We start from the raw sequence: 21,884 nt of genomic DNA, 5'->3' as shown, positions 1-21,884 counted from the left end.
TCATACGTGCAGAAAAGGGATGTTCACTTCACCACAGAGCACAGCACTGAGTCCTGCATAAAGGATAGTGACCAGTGGCTCGTTAACAACCCAGTCCATGCTGGGCACCCTGCTGGGTGGTGGAGTGCTGGGCACTGAACAGGGTCCTCCAGATTACCTGTTCAGGGTCAAGCCCACACCACACTAGGGCATATTTAGAAATGGAGTCCTACACATAAGAGAAGTTAAGATTAGAGGCATTGGAGCAGAGTCAGCTCAGAATACAAGTGGTGTCCTTATCAGCATGCGAGAGTTCTGGCCAAGGGTATCAAAGGCGGAGGGAAGAAGTGGTATGTCTGAGTCCACAAGAGGCAGGGATTGGCAGCTATGACCAAAACAAGGAGCAGGGCATCCTCTGAGTTCCAACAGGGGACATGGCCCCATCCACAGCCTCATTTGGACTTCAGGAGGAACCCTGCCTGTGGCTTTAAGGAAAGGTTGGGGCTGCTTGGCTGTGGCAGCCTTCAGAGCAGATCCTGGCTGCCTCACTGAGAACCCTTACCGCAGCCTTGAGCCTCAGGGAATGAGCAATGCTGGGAGAGACACCTCCCGGCTCCCACTTTGGCCAGTGTGCCTATTTCCATGTTCTTCATGTTTCTGAGCATGTTTACATGCTCTGAAACTGGGAAATATTTGCAAAATGCCTGCTGTAGAACAAGTAGGGCTCCGCATGTTCAGACTCTGAGTGTAGGATGTGGGACTGAAAAGTTCTAGAAAGTTTTCCGATGGAAATAGAGTCTGACTTTCAGGGATGCCCAGGGTCCTCAGCTGATATCATAAGATACCCCCCAGATTTTGAATGCCTCTTCCTGGTCCCTCTTCCCAGGACAGCCTCTGCCTGTTACTCTTTGGTAACAAGGACTCCTGAGCTACAGGGACTCTGCTGTGAATAGACATTACTCTCATTAGCCTTCTAATAGATTGGCCCTGTGGCCTGGTCCCATGACCAATCACTCAGAGGGCAGCAGAAAACAGCTATGTATGAGACAGGATCCTGCTCTGGCGGAGCTCAGCACTGGGCCAGAAGCTTGGTCTGGAGTCTGTGGATGAGGCTCAAAGGCACTATTATTTCTCTGCATCAGCTTCCCCCTTTACTCAGAGGGGCTTGCTACAGCCATCCAGCTTACCAACGTGTGTTTCAGAACCATCGTGAAGAGCTATTTTTATTTAATGCCTCTGAAATGCAGGTCACAACCCTCAGGGTCTCAAATCAGCAAAGTACGGAAGCAGCTGGCAGCGTGAGCCTGCGGGTTAAGCCCTCCTTAACCCCTGGAGAAGTCATAAGAGCTTGCTGATGGCCAAGCGAGATGTCCTATTATTCCACGAGTGGCTAACTTGATGGTGGCTTTGGAAACACTCCCCGCACTAAGGGTCCAAAGGAAGCAGAAGGAAATGATTGTTGGATTGTGGGAATGTCAGATGGAATTCAAATACTTCAAAGAGTCCTGCACCAACGGGACTGTGCGAAGGTCTGAGCTGAGCATCACCTGAGTGGACTAAAGACCAATGGCAATTCTAAGAAGTGGGATTTAAGGACCTGGTTCTTACTGTTCAGAAGAGACAGCATCTATTCTCCTGGGCAAGAAAGCAACAACTAACCTGACACTGGAAGACAAAGGAAGTCAGACTCACAAAGTGGGCGGGGCCGACCAGGAGTCTGCTGAATGCCAGCAAGGCAGCATCACTAGTGACTAGGGAGGTGGCTCAGTGAGCAAGATCATTTGCTGTGTAGTCATGAGGACCTGAGTTCAAATCCCCAGCACCCATATAAAAAGCCAGGCACGGCTGCATGTACCTTTAACCATGGCATTGAGGGGCAGACACAGGCAAATCCTGAGAGGTTGCCACCCAGCCAGCCCACCAGAAATGGTTAAAGCTTCCAGTTCAGTGAGAGACCTTGTTTTAAGTTAATAAAGTGAAGAGTGATGGAGGAGGACACCCAGTCTCTTTAGATGTCACATGGGTACATCTATACACTCATGCACACACACATACACACACACACACACACACACACACACACACACACACGTACACACACACGTACACACACATCACACAAACACACACACCACAAACACACACACACCACATACACACACCACCCAGGTATTATACATACCACACAAACACCACACACAAACACAAAAGTCATTACCACTCTCTGAACACACCTGGCCTCTTCTCCTGGCAGCAAGGTTGGTTCCTGGGGAAAGCACTGTGCAGGAAGAGGTCTTAAACCGTCAGACTGTGCAGGAAGAGGTCTTAAACCGTCAGACTGTGCAGGAAGAGGTGTTAAACCGTCAGACTGTGCAGGAAGAGGTCTTAAACCGTCAGACTGTGCAGGAAGAGGTGTTAAACCGTCAGACTGTGCAGGAAGGAGGTGTTAAACCATCAGACTGTGCAGGAAGAGGTATTAAACCATCAGACTGTGCAGGAAGAGGTGTTAAACCATCAGACTGTGCAGGAAGAGGTGTTAAACAGTCAGACTGTGCAGGAAGAGGTGTTAAACAGTCAGACTGTGCAGGAAGAGGTGTTAAACCGTCAGACTGTGCAGGAAGAGGTGTTAAACCATCAGACTGTGCAGGAAGAGGTATTAAACCGTCAGAACCAGCAACACTTGTCCCCCAGGGAGGAAAGTTACATATAGACACGGTGTCACTCAGTATCTACTCAGAGGTTCCCAAGTACAACCCAGACACTTCAAACAGCACCACGCACTGCAGAAAGCGCCCCAAAGGATTCAGTACCATCACCTCATTTCACAGGCCAGAAAGATGAGGCCAGGAGTGGTTTAGTGTCTTTCCCACATTCACACATACAACTTAAATACGGATTTCTCCACCTACAGCGCCCAGCTCACTCCACACTGGCCATGTGTGGGGCTCCTCCACTCTCTCTCCAGCAAGCACTCAAGCCCACCATCATTACACACCAAAGGCCCTCTTCCTGGGCCAAAGAACTGGCAGGTGTGTCAGGAAGTGCAGCTGTGGGACAGAGCCCCCGGATTCTGCCACCAACCATCCGCAGCTTCCCCAGGGGCATCTAACACGTCACATTCTGGTGATAAAGCAGGAGCCCTGGTCGCTGTGGATGGCTGAGCTCTACGGGAGTAGCCATCGCAGGGTTCTGTGTGGACCGTGACAGTCAACAGCTCCAATCATGAGTGAGTGGGTGACACGCCAGGCAAAACCAGTGCAGAGGAGTGCCGGGACCGAGTCTGTGGTTACATGATGTGTTACCTGGAATCCTGGTGACACAGGGTGGGTTGAGAGGGCCTGAACGAGCTCATGCAAGCCATGCACACGCTTCAAGTTCCTGAACCAGACAGCGCATCTCTTTTGCTTTTGTCCTGTAAGGTAGGGTCTCACCACATAGCCCAGGCTAGTCTCAAGCTCATAATCTCTTTCTGCCTCTGAATGCCAGGGTTATAGGAGTGTGCCACCAGGCTTGGCAAGGTAGCATTGCTTTTTTATTTACTTGTCGTTTTTTTTTTTTTTTTTTTTTGTGAGTATATGTACAGATACATGTTTATGTGTGCATGTACACATGTATAGGTACATGTACATGTGTGTGGACATGAATGTGGAGACCAGAGGCCAGTGTTAGGCATCTTCCTCAATTGTTCTCTACCTTATTTTTTGAGAGTCTCTTACCGAGCCTGGAGTCTGCCAATTTGGTGAGACTGTAGGTGTCCTCCTGCCTCTGCCTCTCCAGTGCTGGGATTACAGGCTCTGCAGTCAGCTCTTTTACTGGGTTCTGGGGATCCCGACTCAGGTCCTCATGCATGTTCAGCAGGCACTTAGCCAACTGAGCCATCTCCCCAGAACTTATTTTATTTTGAGACATGGCATCACGTAGCCCAGGCTGGCCTCAAACTGGCTGGTCTCCTGGCCTCTACTTCCCAAGTGCTAGAATTCCAGGCCTGACTCCCACACCTGACTCATACCATACTTCCCATGGAAGGATCAGGCATACATACTTCACTCCCTGACACATTGGATGATCCACATAAGTCTATGTCCCCCACAGAAGCTGGGCTACCCACCTTCCTGGCCTACAACGCCTCATCCCATGATGGCCCTGCAGGTCATATGTAATCCTGGGTGACTTGTAGGCCCAGTGTGTGTGACTAATAAACACTGTAGATCTTATTCGTCGGGGGATGGCATCACACGCTCAGCCACCCTGCCTCTCCCTCCTTGCATGGACCACTCCCTTCCCGGCGTGGTGGGGAAGGATGCTGAGAATGCCCACTCACGTGAACACCAAGTGCTCCCAATGCCTCAGCTCTGCCTGCTCCTCCGTGCAGGCCTCTGGTGCATCCTGTTGCAGCCGCTGCCTCACGCCCTGCACCAGCTCCTGGCCATGTTCTCTCTCCTCTGCCTCCAGCTGTGCAGTGCGGACCGCAGACTCCCTGCTGTGCTCCTCTAGGATCTGCTGCAGGAAGAGCCAGGGTGCACTCCGTTTCAGCAGCTCCTGCGTCATGGCTGTGCTCTGCAGGCGCCTCAGCTCCTCTGTGGCTTTCTCAGACAGTGACACCGTCAGGACCCGGAGGTCATCCAGGGCAGCCTGGTCCAGACGCTCCTGCAGCTCCTCCAGGGCAGCGGTGTGCTCAGCCATCACACTCCTCCACTGGTAGAGGTACTGGACGGCATCCTCTGCAGTGCTGGAGGCCTCGCCAAGGGACACTTGCTCCTTCTGCTGCTCCTTGTGCTGGCGGGAACGTGAGAGAGGGCAATGGGATGAGGCAGGGCCCAAGGCTGAAGAGGGACAGTGCTTTCTGGAGAAACTCAAGGCGACACCAAAGGTATGTACAGCCTTGTGTGCAACAATCTCACATTTAGAAAACTGTCCTTGGTACAACCAAACCCCAGGCATAAACCTGTCACCTCAATGGCCTGGAAGACCAAAGCAGGAGGATTGTAAACTCAAGACCAGCCTGGGCAACATAGTGAATCCTGTATCAAGTAAAGAGTGAAAGTTAAGAGGGCTGGGGATGTAGCCCAGTGGCTGAGAGCTTCCCTAACCTGTGTGAGACCCTTGGTTCAGACCTCAGCAACCCTTCTCCTACACACACACACACACACACACACACACACACACACACACACACACACACACACACACAGGTTAAAAATTTATGTTTGCCTAGTGGAAACACATGAACTGTGGACCAATAGCTGAGGAGCCCCCATGGTACTGGACTAGGCCCTCTGGATAGGTGAGACAGCTTTTTTAGCTTGAACTGTTTAGGGGGCCCCCAGGCAGTGGGATCGGGATCCGTCCCTGGTGCATGATCCGGCTTTTTGGAGCCCAGTGCCTATGGTGGGACACCTTGCACAGCTTTGGTGCAGGGAGGAGGGGCTTGGACCTGCCTCCCCAGGGGAGGGGCTTTGACCTGCCTCCCCAGGGGAGACTTTGCCTTGGAGGAGGTGGGAATGGGGGGTTGGATTGGGGGGAATGCTGGGGGGCGGGAGTAAAAAGGAGAGGGAGATCTGTGGTTGGTATGTAAAATGAATAGAAAATTTCTTAATAATAATAATAAAAACATGTTTGACAAGCAGCTATTTATTGACTAGTTAAAGCCCAAGAGGTAGCCCACCAAGGGTGACTCTCCCACCCACAAGTCTGGCTCTCTCTCTGCCTCTACTTCTCCATCTGTCAAATGGGAGTAGTAACAGCACCTACACGACAGTGGGGACCCTCGGGAGTTGCTCAATATGTGCTCAGCCCTTGGGGAAATGCCTGTGGTAGAGTCTGCAGCAGTGAACACTTGCTGTTAGCCCTACTGTGTGCCCGGCATGCAGTCAGTAGAAAGCATGATATCTGAGCACGGAAGCCAATGCTGATACCTGTGAGACACAAGGTAATGAGGAAGTCAGTGGATCCTCTTAAAGAAGACCTGAAGAAAGTCCTGGAGAAAGGACCTCCTGGGTGACAAATGCCTGGTGGTAAGGATCTGCAGTAGGAAAGACCTGCCCTGCATGAACATGCCCATCACGTGGACCTATAACCGCAGGTCCACACTCTCCATTCTATTTCAGAACACAAGGCGCTGATCTTCCATCTGTTCATGCTGTGACCAGCACAACCATTCATTCAATCCTTCGATATTTTTTGAGCCAATTATTTATTGACTGCATGTGTCAGGCCGTGTCCTTGGCATTGGGGATACGACATATAGCCTTCATGGAGCTATTGCTACTTCTGAGTCACAATATTTATCAAAAATAACTGCTAGAAATAATGCTTGCAGGACACTAGCAAAATCTGTAGTGAGGACTGGAGTCCAGCCCTCCTTCCAGAATTAACCTTGGATGGGGCCAGAGTGTCTAGGAGATATGGCTCTGGGCTCCCCTGCTTTGCCCACTTTATTCCTCATAACTGGAAGGGGTAGTTAGTGATGGGACGTTCTTTAGTGATCAGAGTCACAAGCATGGCTTTCTGTTGGACACGACTTGATAATAAAAAGCTCTTGATCACTGCTGCTCGCAATCTTGGCCAAAAAAGCTTCTACATGCAGCAGGTGGTGGTTAACACAGAGACTCATAACTGCTCAAAGAGAACAAGAGACTGGGTCATGCTCATCCTCAAATGGGACATCTACATCACACCTCCTCTCCCAAGGCTCAGGGGACATTGAGGAAGAAGGGACAGAGAGACTGTAAAAGCTGGAGGACTTGGAGCTCTGTCATGAGAGTATTCCCAGACATGACAAGGATGAGCTCTCAACAACTACAGCAACATGCACAGGACCTGCACTAAATCTAACCAGTGAGCATTCTGGCATGATGAGGGAAGGACTCACGATGCCCCACTCCAGGCTGAGGAGCTGTATGAGTTGGCAACTGCAGGGGAGAGTCAGTTTTATTCAGAGATACAATCCCTGGTGTGTTGTCAATGCTCCAGTCATCAGCCTACTCCCACATGAATATGGGCAACACCAATTAGACTCAGTAGGTTATATACTAAAATATATATAGAAAGAAGGGGGCCAGAGAGATGGCTCAGTGGTTAAGAGCATTGCCTGCTCTTCCAGAGGACCTGGGTTCAATTCCCAGCACCAATATGGTGGCTCACAACCATCTATAATTCCAGTTCCAGGGCTTCTGATACCCTCTTCTGACCTCTGGACATCAGGTAGGTAAGTATATGGTGCATACATACACACATACATACATGCATAAGGTGCACACATACATACATGCATATGGTGCACACATACATGTAAGCAAAATGATCAAACACACATTTTAAAAGATGAAAATAGAAGAAAAGGACATGAAGTTGAGAGGGGAATATTAGGGAAGAGATCTAAGGGGTGGAGAAGATCAAAACACATAGAATTCATGTATGAGGTTATCAAAGAATAAAATAACACTTTCTAGTAATTTAGCTGAAAGCCCCCTGGCTCTCTGTCCCTTCTCTTCTCTTCACTCAGGTGGCCCAACAGTTACCTCATGTCACCCTGGGGTCTCTGTGGTCCCATGTGGCTTCCGGATTTGTTCTAACTTCTCACAAAGCTCAGCCCCATTCTGCTCTCTAAGCTTGCTAAATGCAGTAGTGTGAACTCTGGTCTCAGCACTTACACTTGGAACACAGTGCTGCCCCACTGCCTGCAACTTTGCACTGGTCCCTCCTGCCTGCCTCAAGTACCTATTTGTCCTCAGGTCCCATCTATGCTGTACATGCTCTGGAAAGCCTTCTCCAGTGAAAGAGTGACTGTCACTTTTGCACCTCATAAGGATTAAAGACACTGTCTTATCTAACACACAGCACTGCTTAAACATAAAGGTCAGTACCTATCATCATCCTCGATTTCCTTCCAATGCAGACATTACTAGTCCACCACAAACTCTAGTGTACTAAGATTGCATAGAATCCCCCTCCACATAGCATTCTAAGAAGTCACTACTAATCAACCGCAGAGGGCACATCATGCCGTGAGCTCTGATCATTCTGTGCTTATGCCTGTGACCCCGTGGGAAGGGTTCGGCAGAAATAAAGAGCGCACTGCCTCACATACCTTCTGCAGAAGTTCTCGCCTTCTCCTAGTTATTAATTTTTGGTGGAGCCTTTTCTTTTCTTGCTTTAAGTCATTGTCCAGCTTCTGCTTTATAGAAAAGGTTTCTGTCTGTGCACGCTCCAACAGCATTTCCATCTGATCTTCGTCCAAGTAGCCAGCCCTACAAGGAGAAGATGGAGTCAGGAATGTGGACTTGTGCGCACTGCTCCTTGCTGTTGGAGCAGTGCGCACAAGTCTTACCGCATGTGGGCTCCTTCCATCTGTAGGCTGGACTGCTGCGAGGCTGAGTGTGTAGTTCTTATCAGGCTGTTCTCAAGCTGGAAAACCTCCAGGAGGAGAAGTTGCCACTGAGACACAAGTGTCAGACCAGCAGAGTGAGGTCAGGGTAGACGGAGATGGAAGGAGAAAGCTCAGCCCGGGTCAGATGGGTCAGAAATAGGCAGAGGTTTGGGGAGAAAAAGATATCTGCAGAGACCACCGGGTAGGAAGAGTGCTTCCCAAGAAGCAGGGAGACCAAGAATCCCAGGTCAAGAGGAGGGAAAGCCAAAGAGAGGCTGTGGAGACTTCTAGGGACATCTGGGTGACATTCAGATGATACCAGCATATGAATAAGAGACTCATGCAATGGTCTGAATGTTCGTCCAAAACGCCTGAGTCTTGACCAGTGAGCTACATCAGAAAAGGGGGTGATGTGTGAGAAAGAATGAGGCCAGCAAGAGAGGAAGAGAAGGGACAGGGAAGGTGTGTGCGTGCGTGCGTGCGTGCGTACATGCATGTGTGCTCGTGTATGTAGGAACAAAGTATAATGGCATGCACTTATGAAAATTCCATATGAAACCCATTACTTTATATACACCGTTGAATTTTAATTTCAAGAGATGATCAGTGCTATCGCCAAGGAGTGGGCTAAGTGTGAAAGGGGAGTCTCATGCCCTTGCCCCTTCTCTCGTAAGCACTGACACAGTGCAGTGCCTTATGCACAGTCTGACACAAGAGAAGGCCCTCAGCAGACGCCGTCTTAGCCTTTCCAGGCTCCAGACAGACTATGCACCAAGTTAACTGGCATTGCATCCTGCCTGTGGCGTTCTGTGGCAGCAACAAAAAAGGAGACAACTCCAAAATGTGAAGACAACTCCCAACTTGTGAAGTTCCAAGTAGAGCAAACTTACAGTATGAACGATAGACGCCCCCTCTTTGAGCCTCACAGTTTACTCTGTGTCAGCCACCCCATCTCTGCCCTCAGGCTGGGATTCCCTGGCTTACAACAACCATTTGGACAGCTGGAGGGACTTCCCTGCCTCTGTGACCACGTGAGCCAGTCCCTATACTAGCTCTCCTAAAGTCTGTCCTTCTGTTTTTATTTGTTGTAGAGCCTTGTCCAGTGTGTGCTTTTCCTGCTATCACTTTCCTCCGCCTGTCTGCATCCCTTGCCCCCAGGAAGGGTGTGCCCCCAGCAAGGCACAGACCAGACAATCCCGGTGGAATGGGGTAGGAAGGTGCATTAGGGATGCCAGTCTGGCTGGGGACACAGTTACTCAGCTAAAGAGGTTGCTGTGCAAACACAAGACTTAAGCTCAGATCTCAGCAGGGATGTGAAAAGCTGGGCATGCGTAGCATGCATCTGTGACCCCAGGCAGGAGAAGGGCTGGGGTAGTAGTGGTAATGGTGAGGCAGATAGGGACAAGCAGATCTCAGGAGCTTGCTGGCCACCCAGGATAGCCGATCTCTGAGCTCCAGACTCAGTGAAGAAATTCTGTCTTAATTAGTAAAGTGGAAAGCCAGAGAGTAAAACATTCGGTGTCAACCCCCAGCCTCCACATGTATACACAGGGGTAAGCACACACACAGAGAAATCAGGGGAGGGAGGGAGAGAGGGAGGGAGGGAGGGAAATGTAAATCTGTGCCCACTCTTCAAAATAAGAGGTAAGATGGCCTTCACTGGAAACCGCTCAGGGCAGCCAGGCAGCTGCTGTTTCTTCAGGGAAAGGTGAGGAGCCCTCCTTTCACGCCAGTGAAAATTAATTAGGAATGCCGAGCAGACTGCAGTGATGAATCCATTACCATCTTAAGATGGGCAGTGCCTACATAATCTGCATCTTATTGAATCTTTATTAACCACGGCAGGAAGCTGCAAAGTCCCCATAATATGACCTGAGGTGTAGAACCAATTCACAAAACCATGCACGGTCACGAGCAGGGCCAAGCTCACAGACACACCTCTGTTGTTTCAGACCTAGACAGCCTATCTCACTGTTTACGAGGAAGCTGCCTCACAGCATGGCTGGGCAGGGACTGTGACAGAGGCAGTGAGGGGAGCTTCTGAGAGCCCTGCCTGACACCGACCACTCACTCACAGTGGTCCCTAGTACTGCCAAGGAAAACCATGTGAGCCCACACCAGGCCTCCACGGCTATTCCACTCAGTGGCGATAGCCAATGCTGGTCCTGCCCCAAGCCAGGCCTCCACGTCTATTCCTCTCAGGGGCGAGGGCCAATGCCAAATCCTGCAGGTGCTCAAGCCTGAGGAGAAGTGGGCTGTCCCACCACAAAATCGGTGTCAGCCTTCTTCATGGATTTATCCAGAAAATGTGGCTCAGAATTTGCTCCTCCAAACAGTCCCAGACAAGACATAAAGCCATGAGTCAGAGCTAGCAGAGACTGAGTGGTAGGGACATGGGGTGGGGTCTGGTCATCGTACAATTGCCTTGACTATCATGTACGCTTTTAAAACGTCTACTGTGAGAGAATTGTACAACAAAAGAATCCCCTTGATGAACCAGGCAACAGCATTCGGGCATAGCTGAGTGGACAGGAAGGAGCGGTTTTTGGACGGGAAGGCTGGGGCAGCTTCTCTGTCCCCCGCAACCTCATGAGGCTATACATTCTTACCTCTCGTGTTTGTGGATGAGGCTTGTCAGCTGAGCGGCCGCCGTACTCAGCAGCCCTTGCACGCGGGTCTCCATGGCCTGCAGGCTCTGGACCAGGTACTCCCTATGGCCAAACCTCTTGCTGAGATGGTATCGCTTGGTGGCCTGGAAGAAGTCCATCAGCTCTTCTATACTCTCCTGTTTTACAGAATGGGGTGCATGCCTCATTAGAACACTGGGAAGTCTTTGTGGACATTTAAAATATGACTTTTCCTTTTGGAAGACAATCCACATACTGGTACTGTGATGAACGCCTTGAACCTCCTTGCTGTAACAAAGGCTATGAGGAAGTGGGGTGTGAATAAGAGGGCTCTGAGAAGTGCCCTGGTGACCAGATGTAAGGTATGTCCCCCTCAGCAATGTGCCTGTACCACCAAACAGGCCACATGTGTTACCTATGCCATCGGTCACCCTGCACCCGCCATGCACATCCCAGCTGGGGACACCTGTTGATGTTCTGGGGTGAATCAGCCACTTATCCAGCCCCATGGTGGCTGAGGAGATGGGACAGGCAGGGCACGTGCAAAGGGCAGCTGTGGGGAGTCACAGTCACAATTGCTGTCTCTGGGTCCTCTGGGATGGTTATCTCTGGGCAAGCATGCTCTGAGCCTCCCCCACTTTAATTGGAGGAGAGAATTATTATTCCCAATTTACAGATAAGGAAACCAAGTTCACATAGCATATCAACCACGCTGCTGGAAATGGCTGAGCTCAGATGAGGAAATCTATGTGGCTGGAAGTACCTAGGCAGAGTTCTGAGATCAGCCATCTGGGTCTGGGTTCCAGACACCCTGATTCCGGGGGGCGGGGGCTGTCCTCCAAACCTAGCTGTCACCCGGTATCCAAGTGACAACAGCAGTCCATTCAGAGCAGCTGCACCAGTGGCCATCCCGTCAGCCAGTGCTGCTTCTCTCTGTGGAGACACTGGCTACACAGAGACCTGTGAGGCCTGGACAGCCCCCTTCCACACGGACGGTGGCCTGTCTGTGTTCCAGCACATGAGGATCGAAGCTTTTAGGAGCGCGAAGCAGAGCTGGCTTTGCCCTGGGCCTTCTGGGACCCAGAGCTCTCGAGCTAGGACTGTGGCAGTAACACTCCATGGGTTGCCATAAAGCCAGATCCACAGGCCATCAGGACGTTCACAGCCAGCTCCAACACATAAACAGTGCAGTGTGCACACAGTACTAAAGCCAGTGGGTGGGGAGGGGGACACCTCTTTTTCTGTTGTTTGTTTACAATGACACATGGTCTTTCCATATGTCTAGTACTAGGCATCAGTGCCGTGCATCATGGGAGGGAAGTAAACTCAAGATCTGTGCTGTTGTGGGGTCCAGACATCTACATGAAGAGCTACAACCATAGCATGTTAGTGGGGAGAGCCCAGTTCCATGTGGAGAGACGGTGTGTTCTCTCTGGAAGTCTCCCTTCCTAACAGGCTTAGAGCGATGACTTCTCCCCTTCTGCCCCACATCAGACCCCCTCACTCAGCATCTGCCAGAACCCCAAATCTGAAGCTAGACTTGGCTGGCCACCCTCAGCTGCCGTTGCTAAGGATTAGGTGAAGGCTGAGTCCTATGGCCTCCGGCTGCTCCTGTTCTTCTCCATCATTTCGAAGTGGGCAAATCGCCCGCAATACTGACACGCTCAGCAAACTACTTTCACTACCAATTAGGAAGTCTACATGAACAATCTTTACACTCGTGTTTAGGGGTCCATCTAGACATAGACCCTGGATTCTAGATATACATAAATTGCTCTACACATGCGTGTGTAGACGCATTATCTAATATCTAGTGGTGTTTATACTACTGTGTGTATCTGAGTGCATGTGTGTGTGATACATTTTTTGTAAAGCTTAAAACGACTTGCCAAGGATCAGCTCACTAAACCTTCACTGCATCAGGACCCACAGCTAATAGAGGTAGAACCAGAATCCAGTCCAAGTCAGTCTGAGCCCATGGCTTGCGCTATGAGTCACCTTCTGCGCTACATGCCCGAAACTCACCGCTTTACAGGAAGAAGGAATAGAAAGCTCCCAGGGCCCAGCACAGAAGGAAGACAGGACTCAGCTCTATGAGGGAACGTCACCAAGGGTTTAGAAAATGCCTCTCTATGGGGCAAGCCTGAGTGCAGACATTACCTGTGCTTTAGAATAGTCCTGCAGCAGTATTTTAGCCACCTCGGGCCTCAGCTCCCCTTTGGCCACTGCGCTCTGTATCTGGGTATAGACGATGCTGCGTAATTCGTTTCTCTGGAAAACAACCAGCTGTCTGTGGGCTTGGGCAAAGTCCTCTGCTTGGTGCAGGGCGAGGGACTTCTGCAATTCCTCTTGCTCCAGCCCATGGAGGGTCCGCAGAAGGCTGCTGCACTCTGCAGCAGACTGTGGAGAGAAGAAGAATCTGTGAGAGAGACAAATGGATGTGAACATGCACCCACACGTGCACATATGCATGTAGATAATACAAACGATGGATACATCAGCACACTCAAAACAGACAAACAATGCATGCACATTGTTCTGCATGCACATGTCATACACAGGCACACACAGTGTATGTGCACATGTAACCACATATGAACCCTGTGCATTGTATATAGGAGCATGTGCAGACATAGACAACTTCACTGTGTAAATGCATGTGTATGCACACACAGCAGTACATCCAAAGGCAGACAAGTGTGTATGTGTATACACAGTACTCACACAAACACACAAATGCACTCACACATGAACACAGTGCACCCAGGCATACACACATAGCACACACATGCATGCAAGCGCACACACACACACACAGCCCCAAGCTGACAGTGTTGAGGCTGCTGAGTCCTGGGAAGATGCTGTTTTAACCCATCCTTCCCCGTTATCTGAATTTTCTGCCAGAACAGGTGTAAAACAGAAAGTTCACAGTGGGCGGGCATGTGCCAATTTGCAAATCAGATTGCTTGAAAAGTGTCTGCAAGAAATGGAAATCGCCGATGTGTCAACGGATAGCACAGTTAGACTCACAAGATGACTCCCAGCGTCAATGAGGAGAAAAATGCCAGCAATCAGGCCCGAGCTGAGCTCCTCAGTGAAGAGGGAAAGAGCTGCTGAGAAATGGTACTTGGCTGCCTGTGCTGAGATCTGGGGCAGCTGCACACAGTGGGAGCACTCCCATCTGGAGGGAGGTGCTCTTTACGCCCCTCGGGTAAGTGGGATCATAGGACCCCAATGGATATGTCATGATACTTCCATGTGTGAGGGTGTAAACTAGAACACGATGGGTGGCCACTTCTGAGATTACCATTCGTGTGTGTGTGTGTGTGTGTGTGTGTGTGTGTGTGTGTGTGTGTGTGTAAGTGCCTGTATGGAGGCCAGAGGTTAACATCCAGTGTCCTCTTTCATTGCCCAACTTACTTATTGAGACAAGGTCTCTCTGAACTTGGAGCTCGTTGTTTCGACTGGGCTGGCTTACCAGTGAGCCCCTGGGGTCTGTCTCTGGCCTCCCAGAGGTGGGGTGACAGATGTATCACTATGCCTGCTTGACATGGGTGCTAGGAATCCAAACTCAGGCCCTCACATGTGCACAGCAGGCTCTTTACCCACTTATCCCGGTACTCCACCCCAGTGCCTTGATGTAATTAGGTCCCTCCTCCATTGCCTCTGAGTAAATTGGGGTTGAGGGAAGGCTCCATCGTAGATAGCTACGGCTATATCACATGAGAGCCCCTAAGGGGGAGTGGGGTGAGTACTCACTTAAAAGAGAGACAGCCTCTCTCCTGTTGGCCATGAACTCAACAGTGACAGTGGAGTATCCATGGTCAAAGGAAACTTCCAGAAGCTGACGGTCAGTCTTACACACACTAAAGTGAATTGTGTCCACAACATGAAGAGCTAGGCCCAGGACCCCAAGGTCCAAAGGAGACCTCAGTTGCAAGCTTCAGGCATCTTGAGCACAGGACCCAGCTGGGCTCTGCCAGGACTTTTGTCCATGGAAGTTGGGAGATCCTGCTGTTTTAAGTGCCTCTAATGAGTGATTCATTACACAGCCATCAAAAATGGACGTCTTCCCATTTGCAGGGTCAGAGCCATAGGCTCAGAGAAGTTCAGGACCTTCCCTTAAGTTCCCCATAGGCAAACCTTCAAGGTCTGGATTCTGAAACCACACAGAGAGAAGGCAGCACACTCGCTACATTGGCAGAAGAACGACAGGGCCAAGTGAGTGTGCCACGGAGACAGAGCACGGTCTGATCTGCCCACTCCTTCAGAGAAACACTAAACCTACCACCGGAGTTCTTGTTGTTTTGCTTTTATTGTTTTAAAGTTTTTAATACTTAGTTATTTTCTATGTCACACCACATGCATGCCTAGCACCTAGGAGATCAAAAAAACGATATCATTTGCCTTGGTTGTGAGCTGCCATGTGGGTGCTTAGGATAGAACTCAGGTCCTCTGCAAGAGCAGTCAGTGCTCTTAACCACTGAACTGTCTCTCCAGGTGCTTTTGTTGTTTAAGAGAGAGAAGGTCTTACATAGCCTGGGCTGGCTGTGAACCTACCAAGTAGCTGAGGATGACTCTGAACTCCGGATCCTCCTGCCTCTATCTCCCAGCTACTGGGATTACAGTCATGAGCTACCATGCTTGGAGAAACCTCCATTTTTAGTATAGGGTTTTTCTATTTTACTAGATGCTGTCAGTAAATGTGCACTAGTAAAAGGATACCATGAGAGATCCCCCAAGGCCAAATCCCTACTGAGCTTTCCAATGAAAGAGGCTTTTCACTGAGAGGAGGCGTGGCCAGCAAGGTGCTTCAGCCAACTGCAGGCTGGCTTTGAGCTGTCCCAGAGCTGCTCCTGCACCCCAGTTCACTCTACACCATCCAAAATGTGAAATTATGATTTCCTCAGTTAGCTCCTTGGACTCCATTCATCGAGACTGGCAAACTGGAAAACCATTTTATAAAAATACGTCTATCTGTGATGCAATGTCAAGTTCTTACACAGAAGGAAACTTTCTCTTTCAGAAGCTTAAGAGGGAGTTAGGAAGCCTCCCTGGACCCAGGCAGGATACAGGTCCTTAAATAGCCAAAAGTGCCTAGGTACAGAAGAGGGATCAACCTTACTGTATTGCACCACATGCTCCTTTTTGGGCATCTCTAGCATTCCCAGTGTTATGCTAGCACTATTCAGGGTGCTATTTATAGCAGGTGAGGAGAAGGAGGAGAAGGTAGGTCAGGACCTCAAGGGGCCTTAGGGAGCTGAGCTATGAGGCTCTGCTTTCCTGGTCCTCAGTTTCCCCACCTTCAAATGTAAATATTTCATATGTACATATTTCATATGTCTGAGGTTTCTTTAAATATGACATTAAACCATGAACTTCAACTTGACACCATCTACAATCACCCAAGAAGAGTGAATGAGGAAACGCCTTGACCAGGTTGGCCCATGCGCATGTCTATGGAGGCCTGTCTTGATTACATTAATTAATGTGGAGCGATCCATGCTAAGATTGGGCAGCACCATTCCTTAGGCTTGGATCTTGAACTATGCAAGAGCAGAGAGTGTGAGCTGAGCACTAGCGTGTTGTGTTTGTTTCTCTCTGCTCTTGACTGTGGATGTATTACGACAAGTTGCTTCAAGTATCTGCTGCCTCGACTTCCTAGTCCTGCTGGACTGTAAATAACCTGGAACTGTGAGCTGAAATAAAGCCCTTTTTCCCCAAGGAACTTTGTCAAAAGTACTTTATCATAGCAACAGAATAAGTGTGGTGGTCTGAATATAAAATGCTACCCTCCCCAGGTTGACTTTGTCCCCAACTGGTAGTGCTGTCTGGAAAGGTCATGGACCTTTAGGAGGTGGAACCTTGCTGGAGGAAACATGTCACTGGGGGTGGACATTTAGGGTCTCTGTTCTTCCTCTGTGCTTCCTGTGTGTGGATGAAATGTGATCGCTCTGCCTCCTCACTGCCACACCACCCTCACTCTCACGTTGCCCTGCCTCCCTGCTTTGACAGACACTCTCTCCCTCTGAAAGTGTGGGCCAAAGCCAACTGTTTCTTCCCTAATTTGCCTTTTGCCCCAGCAACAGAAAAGTAACTAACCCAGAGGGAAACCATGACAGCACCCATGCAGGGCTGACACTATCAAGCACTGATTGAAGCTCTTGTTTCTCTTCCAGTTTATACTGAGCTTTGAGCTGACTCATAAAAACTGAAACGTGACATATTGGTGGCTGCCCTGTGACATGTCGATGTGAGCATAGACTAACTCCAGGGGGAGAGATACATTCCATCCCGAATACCTTTCTGCACTTTGTCTGAAGATGACTGCCGCCCATGGCCGACCACTGTAAGGTTCTGTGGCTGCATGCCCTGCAGGAGTTTGCACAGGCTGGAAGCGAACTGGTCCTAGGAGCTGTGCAGCTCAGTTGTTATTTGGGAAGCAGCGTGGTTCACAGGAGGTCGCTCGTCTCTGGACAGGTGAGCCATGATGCAGAGCAGTGGAACTCACTGCACCAACTACAGGCTAGCAAGGTAGGAGTGAGGGTGGGAGAGGGGCTGGGGCCTAGGGAAGGCAGGTTTATATAGACAAGGATGGAGGCCTGGGCTTCACAAAGAAAGAGAAATGCAGGCAGACCTGGGATCCATTCTCCAAGCTCCATCATGAACGCAGGACCACGGCCACGACAGTGAAGTACAAAAAAACGCTACAGACACCAACAGGGTGGGAATGAGGCCACATAGCAAGGGGAGGTGACACTCACTGCATGGTGGCAGAGCAGTCCAATGGCTAGGGGTATCAGCATGGTGAGGCCCCCTGGATCTGTGATTATCTCTGTGTCTTGGTTTCAGAAGTGGGTTCTTTTCACTCCCTGAGAGCCTGGCTTAGGGAGACGTGGGCTGAACCACAGTGATAGGCAGGGCTTTAGAGAAGGGGGTATCACCAGAGAAGCTAGAGTGGGCAGAATAACACCCACCCCCAAACTCATGCACATGTCTAGGTCCTGACCTCTTACCTGGGAACCTGTAAATCCGAACTTCTAAGGGTCTTTGCAGGTCGAACCAAGTTAAGGATCTCATATGTACGTACATTCAGGACCCTGAATCAAATGACAAGTGTCCTTACAGGAGACAGGGAAGAGGTGACAGGGTTCCAGGAAGAGGCCATGAGAGGTTGGAACAGGGTTAAAGTGACTCAGCTACAACCCCAGGAATACATGGAACCACCAGCAAATCTGTCAAACAAGGAAGGTCCTCTCTAAAGACCCCAGGGGGAGTTGGGACCTGCTGACACCCAGAATTGTATTTTCAGACTCCAGAATCACAAAAGAACACATTCTCTCTCTCTTTTTTTTTTTTTTTTTTTGACATTAGATGTGTGCCACCTTGTTCTAGCAGCCACAGGGACCTAGTATAGCAACTACACAGGCCACAAGCCCCACCTCAAACAAGATAGCACTGAGGCAAGGCAGGTCCCTGGAGCAAGGGAACAGGTGACACCTGCCTGTCCTTTACGGCAGCCGTGTCTGTGCTGGAGACTGAGTGACCCTGAGCCATTACCTGAGATTTTTTTTATTCACTTCTGGAGAGATGCTGTGTTTATCTGGCAGGTGGGGCCTAGAGTCAACTCTCAGGCGGTTTCTCTAAGCTGCTGGGCCTCTAGAGGACACGGGTGTTCAGACCTGTGCTGGCATAGTCTGGACAACCACCTCTTTTGCTGGGAACACCATTCAGACTCGCTCAGCTGAGCCTAGGAGATCTCTTCTCTCAGGTTGGCCACTGGCCTCTTAACTACTCCTCTCTTCCAATACTTATCCAATCCATTCTGAGGGGTACTCAGAGGACTTAGAACATAGGGCACCAGATGCAGAACCAGGATAATTCTTGTAACAATGTCTTCCAAATTAACACTCCCTCTTAGAGGGAGGAGAGAGGCTCATAAGATTCAAGAAGTAGACAAAACCAACTAAGCCCAGAAAGTAAAGGAAACTCAGAAGGCTTCTCCACAAGGCTATCTAAACAATAACAATAGATGCATGGATGGATGGATGGATGAATGGATATATGGGTGGGTGGATGGGTGGATTATAGATGAATTGATATATGAATGGATGGGTGGATGGATGGATAGATGGATAGATATGTGGATGGATTGACGAGTGGATTGATAGATGAGTGGGTAGATAGGTGCATTGGTAAATTGATATGTGGATGGTTAGATGGATGGATCAATCGATCAATAGGTGGATAGGTGAATAGGTGAATAAATGGGTAGATAAGTGGATGGATATGTAAATTGATAGGATGATGGTTGGATAGATGGATGAAAGAATGGATGTATGGGTAAGTGGATAGGTGGGTGGATGGATGGATCAGTAAGTGGATAGACAACTGATAGGTGGATAGATTTTGATATGAGGTGACTTTGATATGTGGATGTATGGATGGATTGGCTGAAGCACTGATAACTAAATGAGACCTTGAGGAGGAATAAAGAATGCACAAGTCTTCAGGGCTACCTTACCCTCTCACTAACTCGCTTCAACACCTCTTCTGCTTCCTCCATGGCCACCATCTCTCGCTGGTACTGGGTTTCTGTCTTCTTCCTTGTTTCTAGGTCACACTCTGCTGTCAGTGCCAGCATCTTCCGCTCATACTCCTCTTGTATTTCATTTTCCAGCAGCAGAAACTGCTCTCTGAAGGCAGCTGTCACCTTCCTCTCTGTTTGTGGAGAGAGGTGACCACCACTGGTCAGATTCTTCATCAGAAGGGCAATGACGTCCTTACTAATTTGGTTTCGACAAGCCTCCAGGTCCGCATCTGCCTGATTCAGGGTTGCGATCTCCAACCTTCAAAACAGAAGTCAAAGGGACTCCATTACATGACTGAAACAGGGGCTCCCCCAAACCGTCAGGCTTTAAGGTATTTGTGGGTAAGGCTTTTTCTCTCTCTTTCCCCTCCTTCTCTTCCCATTTTTTCTCCCTTCTACTCTTTCATAATTTGAATGCAAAATGTCCCCCCACAGGCTCATTTGTGTAACATTTGGTTCATCAGTTGGTGGCCCTGTTTGGCGGGGGTTACAGAACCACAGGAGGTACACCTTCACTGGAAGAAGTGGGATGCTAAACTCAGGCCTTGAGGGTTTTAACCCCACCCTGCTTCCTGTCTGGTCTCTGCTTCCTGATCCCCCCCAGATATAAGCAAGGAGTCTCACATTCTTGCTACCAGCCTTAAGCCGTTCCTGTGGCCACATCTTCTCCATCTTGATGGACCATTCCCTTGGCCCATGAACCAAAAATCAAAATTTCTGCCTTTAAATTGTGGGATGTCTGCAGCATTTCTTAGCCTCTCAGATCATCTGCCCAACTGTTTTCCAGAGGTCTAACCCTTCCTCTACTCATGCTCTGCAATAGTACACATCATCTGTCATTTGATGGGATGTAAACAATATAAAAGTATTAAGGGATCGATCACAGAAAATCCCAAGCATTTGAAAATGGAGAACACACTGTGGTCCACACCAGTCTGCTTGAATTTTGTCACTTTTCACCGATCCCCTTACTTCTATTCCTTGCCATGTGTGTCTGAGCACTGAAAGCAAATCTTAGCTATGCCATCTATCTGGAAACCCCTCAACATGCATCTGTAAATGTCAAGAAGCTATATAGATACACATAAGGACAGAGAAATGGGTACCTGGCTATTTACCTACATATATTTTACCTGAAGAGCTATAGGAAAATATTACCTTGAGTTAAAGGCACTTCAATAAAGGCTATTCTTCTAGGAGAACATCCAGTGCTCTTAACCCTGAACCATCACTCCAGCCCCCCATCAGTCTCATTTTAAAGGGCAATCCATGCACTGGCTTCCTTCATTGTCTCAGCAAGCACTTAACTGCAAGGAAAACTCTGTTGGATCCAGAAAGAATCACAGGAGATGCCTTAAAGAGGTGTGTGCACGGTTAAATGCTAAATGAGCCAGACAGAACCTCACAAGTTCTGAAAGAAAAGCTGTGTTCTACTCTGAGACAGACAAAACAGACTTCACACCTTTAATGAGGCCTGGTGGGGCAGGAGGAAGAAGAGCTCGCCCACTGGGTCTTCAGTCCTGCACACGTGGACTACCAGTCACAAGACAAAGGAGCTGGGCTGCAGATGGAGCCATTGCTCGGCAGCTGACATGAGAATCCAAGCATCCATAGAGGGTTTTCAACTTGGAAGAGAGAGGTAGGGGAGGAATTAGGATCAGAGGAGGCGGGATATGAGGAAGGAAAGAATGCAAGAGAAGATTGAAGCTCGGAAGACCTAGGAAGGGCTGAGCGCTGAGTGAGGCTGTCCCTGGAAGCTGCAAAGCTTGACTTTTGCCTGGTGAATCCCTCAGATTCCGATCCCCAGACTCCTAAGATAACAAACAGCTCTCTATCATGAGCTGCCAAGACTGCAGTGATCTGTTACAAGCGAATAGCAAGCTCGAAAGCACCATGCCAGGCAGCTGCATCCATCATTTATTCCTTAATTCAGAAACTATGGTGGCTTGGGCTGGGCAAACTGCCCATTCTTTCTCATGATTGCCTAACGAGCCACGTACTAACCAGGAGAGCTCAGTAAAGGACTTAGTTTTTGTTAGAATTCCTAGACACTCCCCCAGCTACATGACCATGCGTGTGCTGGCAAGATGCTTAGTCATCCCAGGGCCTTACGTCCTACAACGTAATCCATGCTCTGCATGATCATGTAATTTGCGAGCAGCACGATCACGTAATCTATGCACATGCTTCACGTCATAAGCCCATATGTGCATGTGTGGAGGGAATCTATAAAAGAGGGTTCCACATACTCCTCCCCTCTCTTCCTACACGGTCATTCCATAGGCCTACGCACATCCCTTCTGTTCCATTCCCTTAAAAA

The 21,884-nt window shown here is 49.4% G+C and overlaps 1 protein-coding gene across 1 annotated transcript in view; it reads right to left on the bottom strand.

Moving 5' to 3' along the window:
• The window catches only part of Evc2 (EvC ciliary complex subunit 2), an 85,378-nt gene that overhangs the window by 32,459 nt on the left and 31,035 nt on the right, over window positions 1-21,884 (bottom strand). The window contains exons 8-12 of the mRNA XM_028882358.2: window positions 19,499-19,823; window positions 13,135-13,374; window positions 10,957-11,132; window positions 8,069-8,228; window positions 4,301-4,755 (exon numbers count right to left, since the gene is read on the bottom strand). Of these exons, the coding sequence (XP_028738191.1) occupies window positions 4,301-4,755; window positions 8,069-8,228; window positions 10,957-11,132; window positions 13,135-13,374; window positions 19,499-19,823 (1,356 nt within the window). The remainder of the gene's footprint in view (window positions 1-4,300; window positions 4,756-8,068; window positions 8,229-10,956; window positions 11,133-13,134; window positions 13,375-19,498; window positions 19,824-21,884) is intronic.

This window comes from Peromyscus leucopus, chromosome 10 (assembly GCF_004664715.2).
Source record: "Peromyscus leucopus breed LL Stock chromosome 10, UCI_PerLeu_2.1, whole genome shotgun sequence".
Classification (NCBI taxonomy): Eukaryota; Metazoa; Chordata; class Mammalia; order Rodentia; family Cricetidae; genus Peromyscus; species Peromyscus leucopus.
The sequence above is the reverse complement of the archived record's forward strand: the minus strand, read 5'-3'. Positions and strand labels throughout refer to the sequence as shown.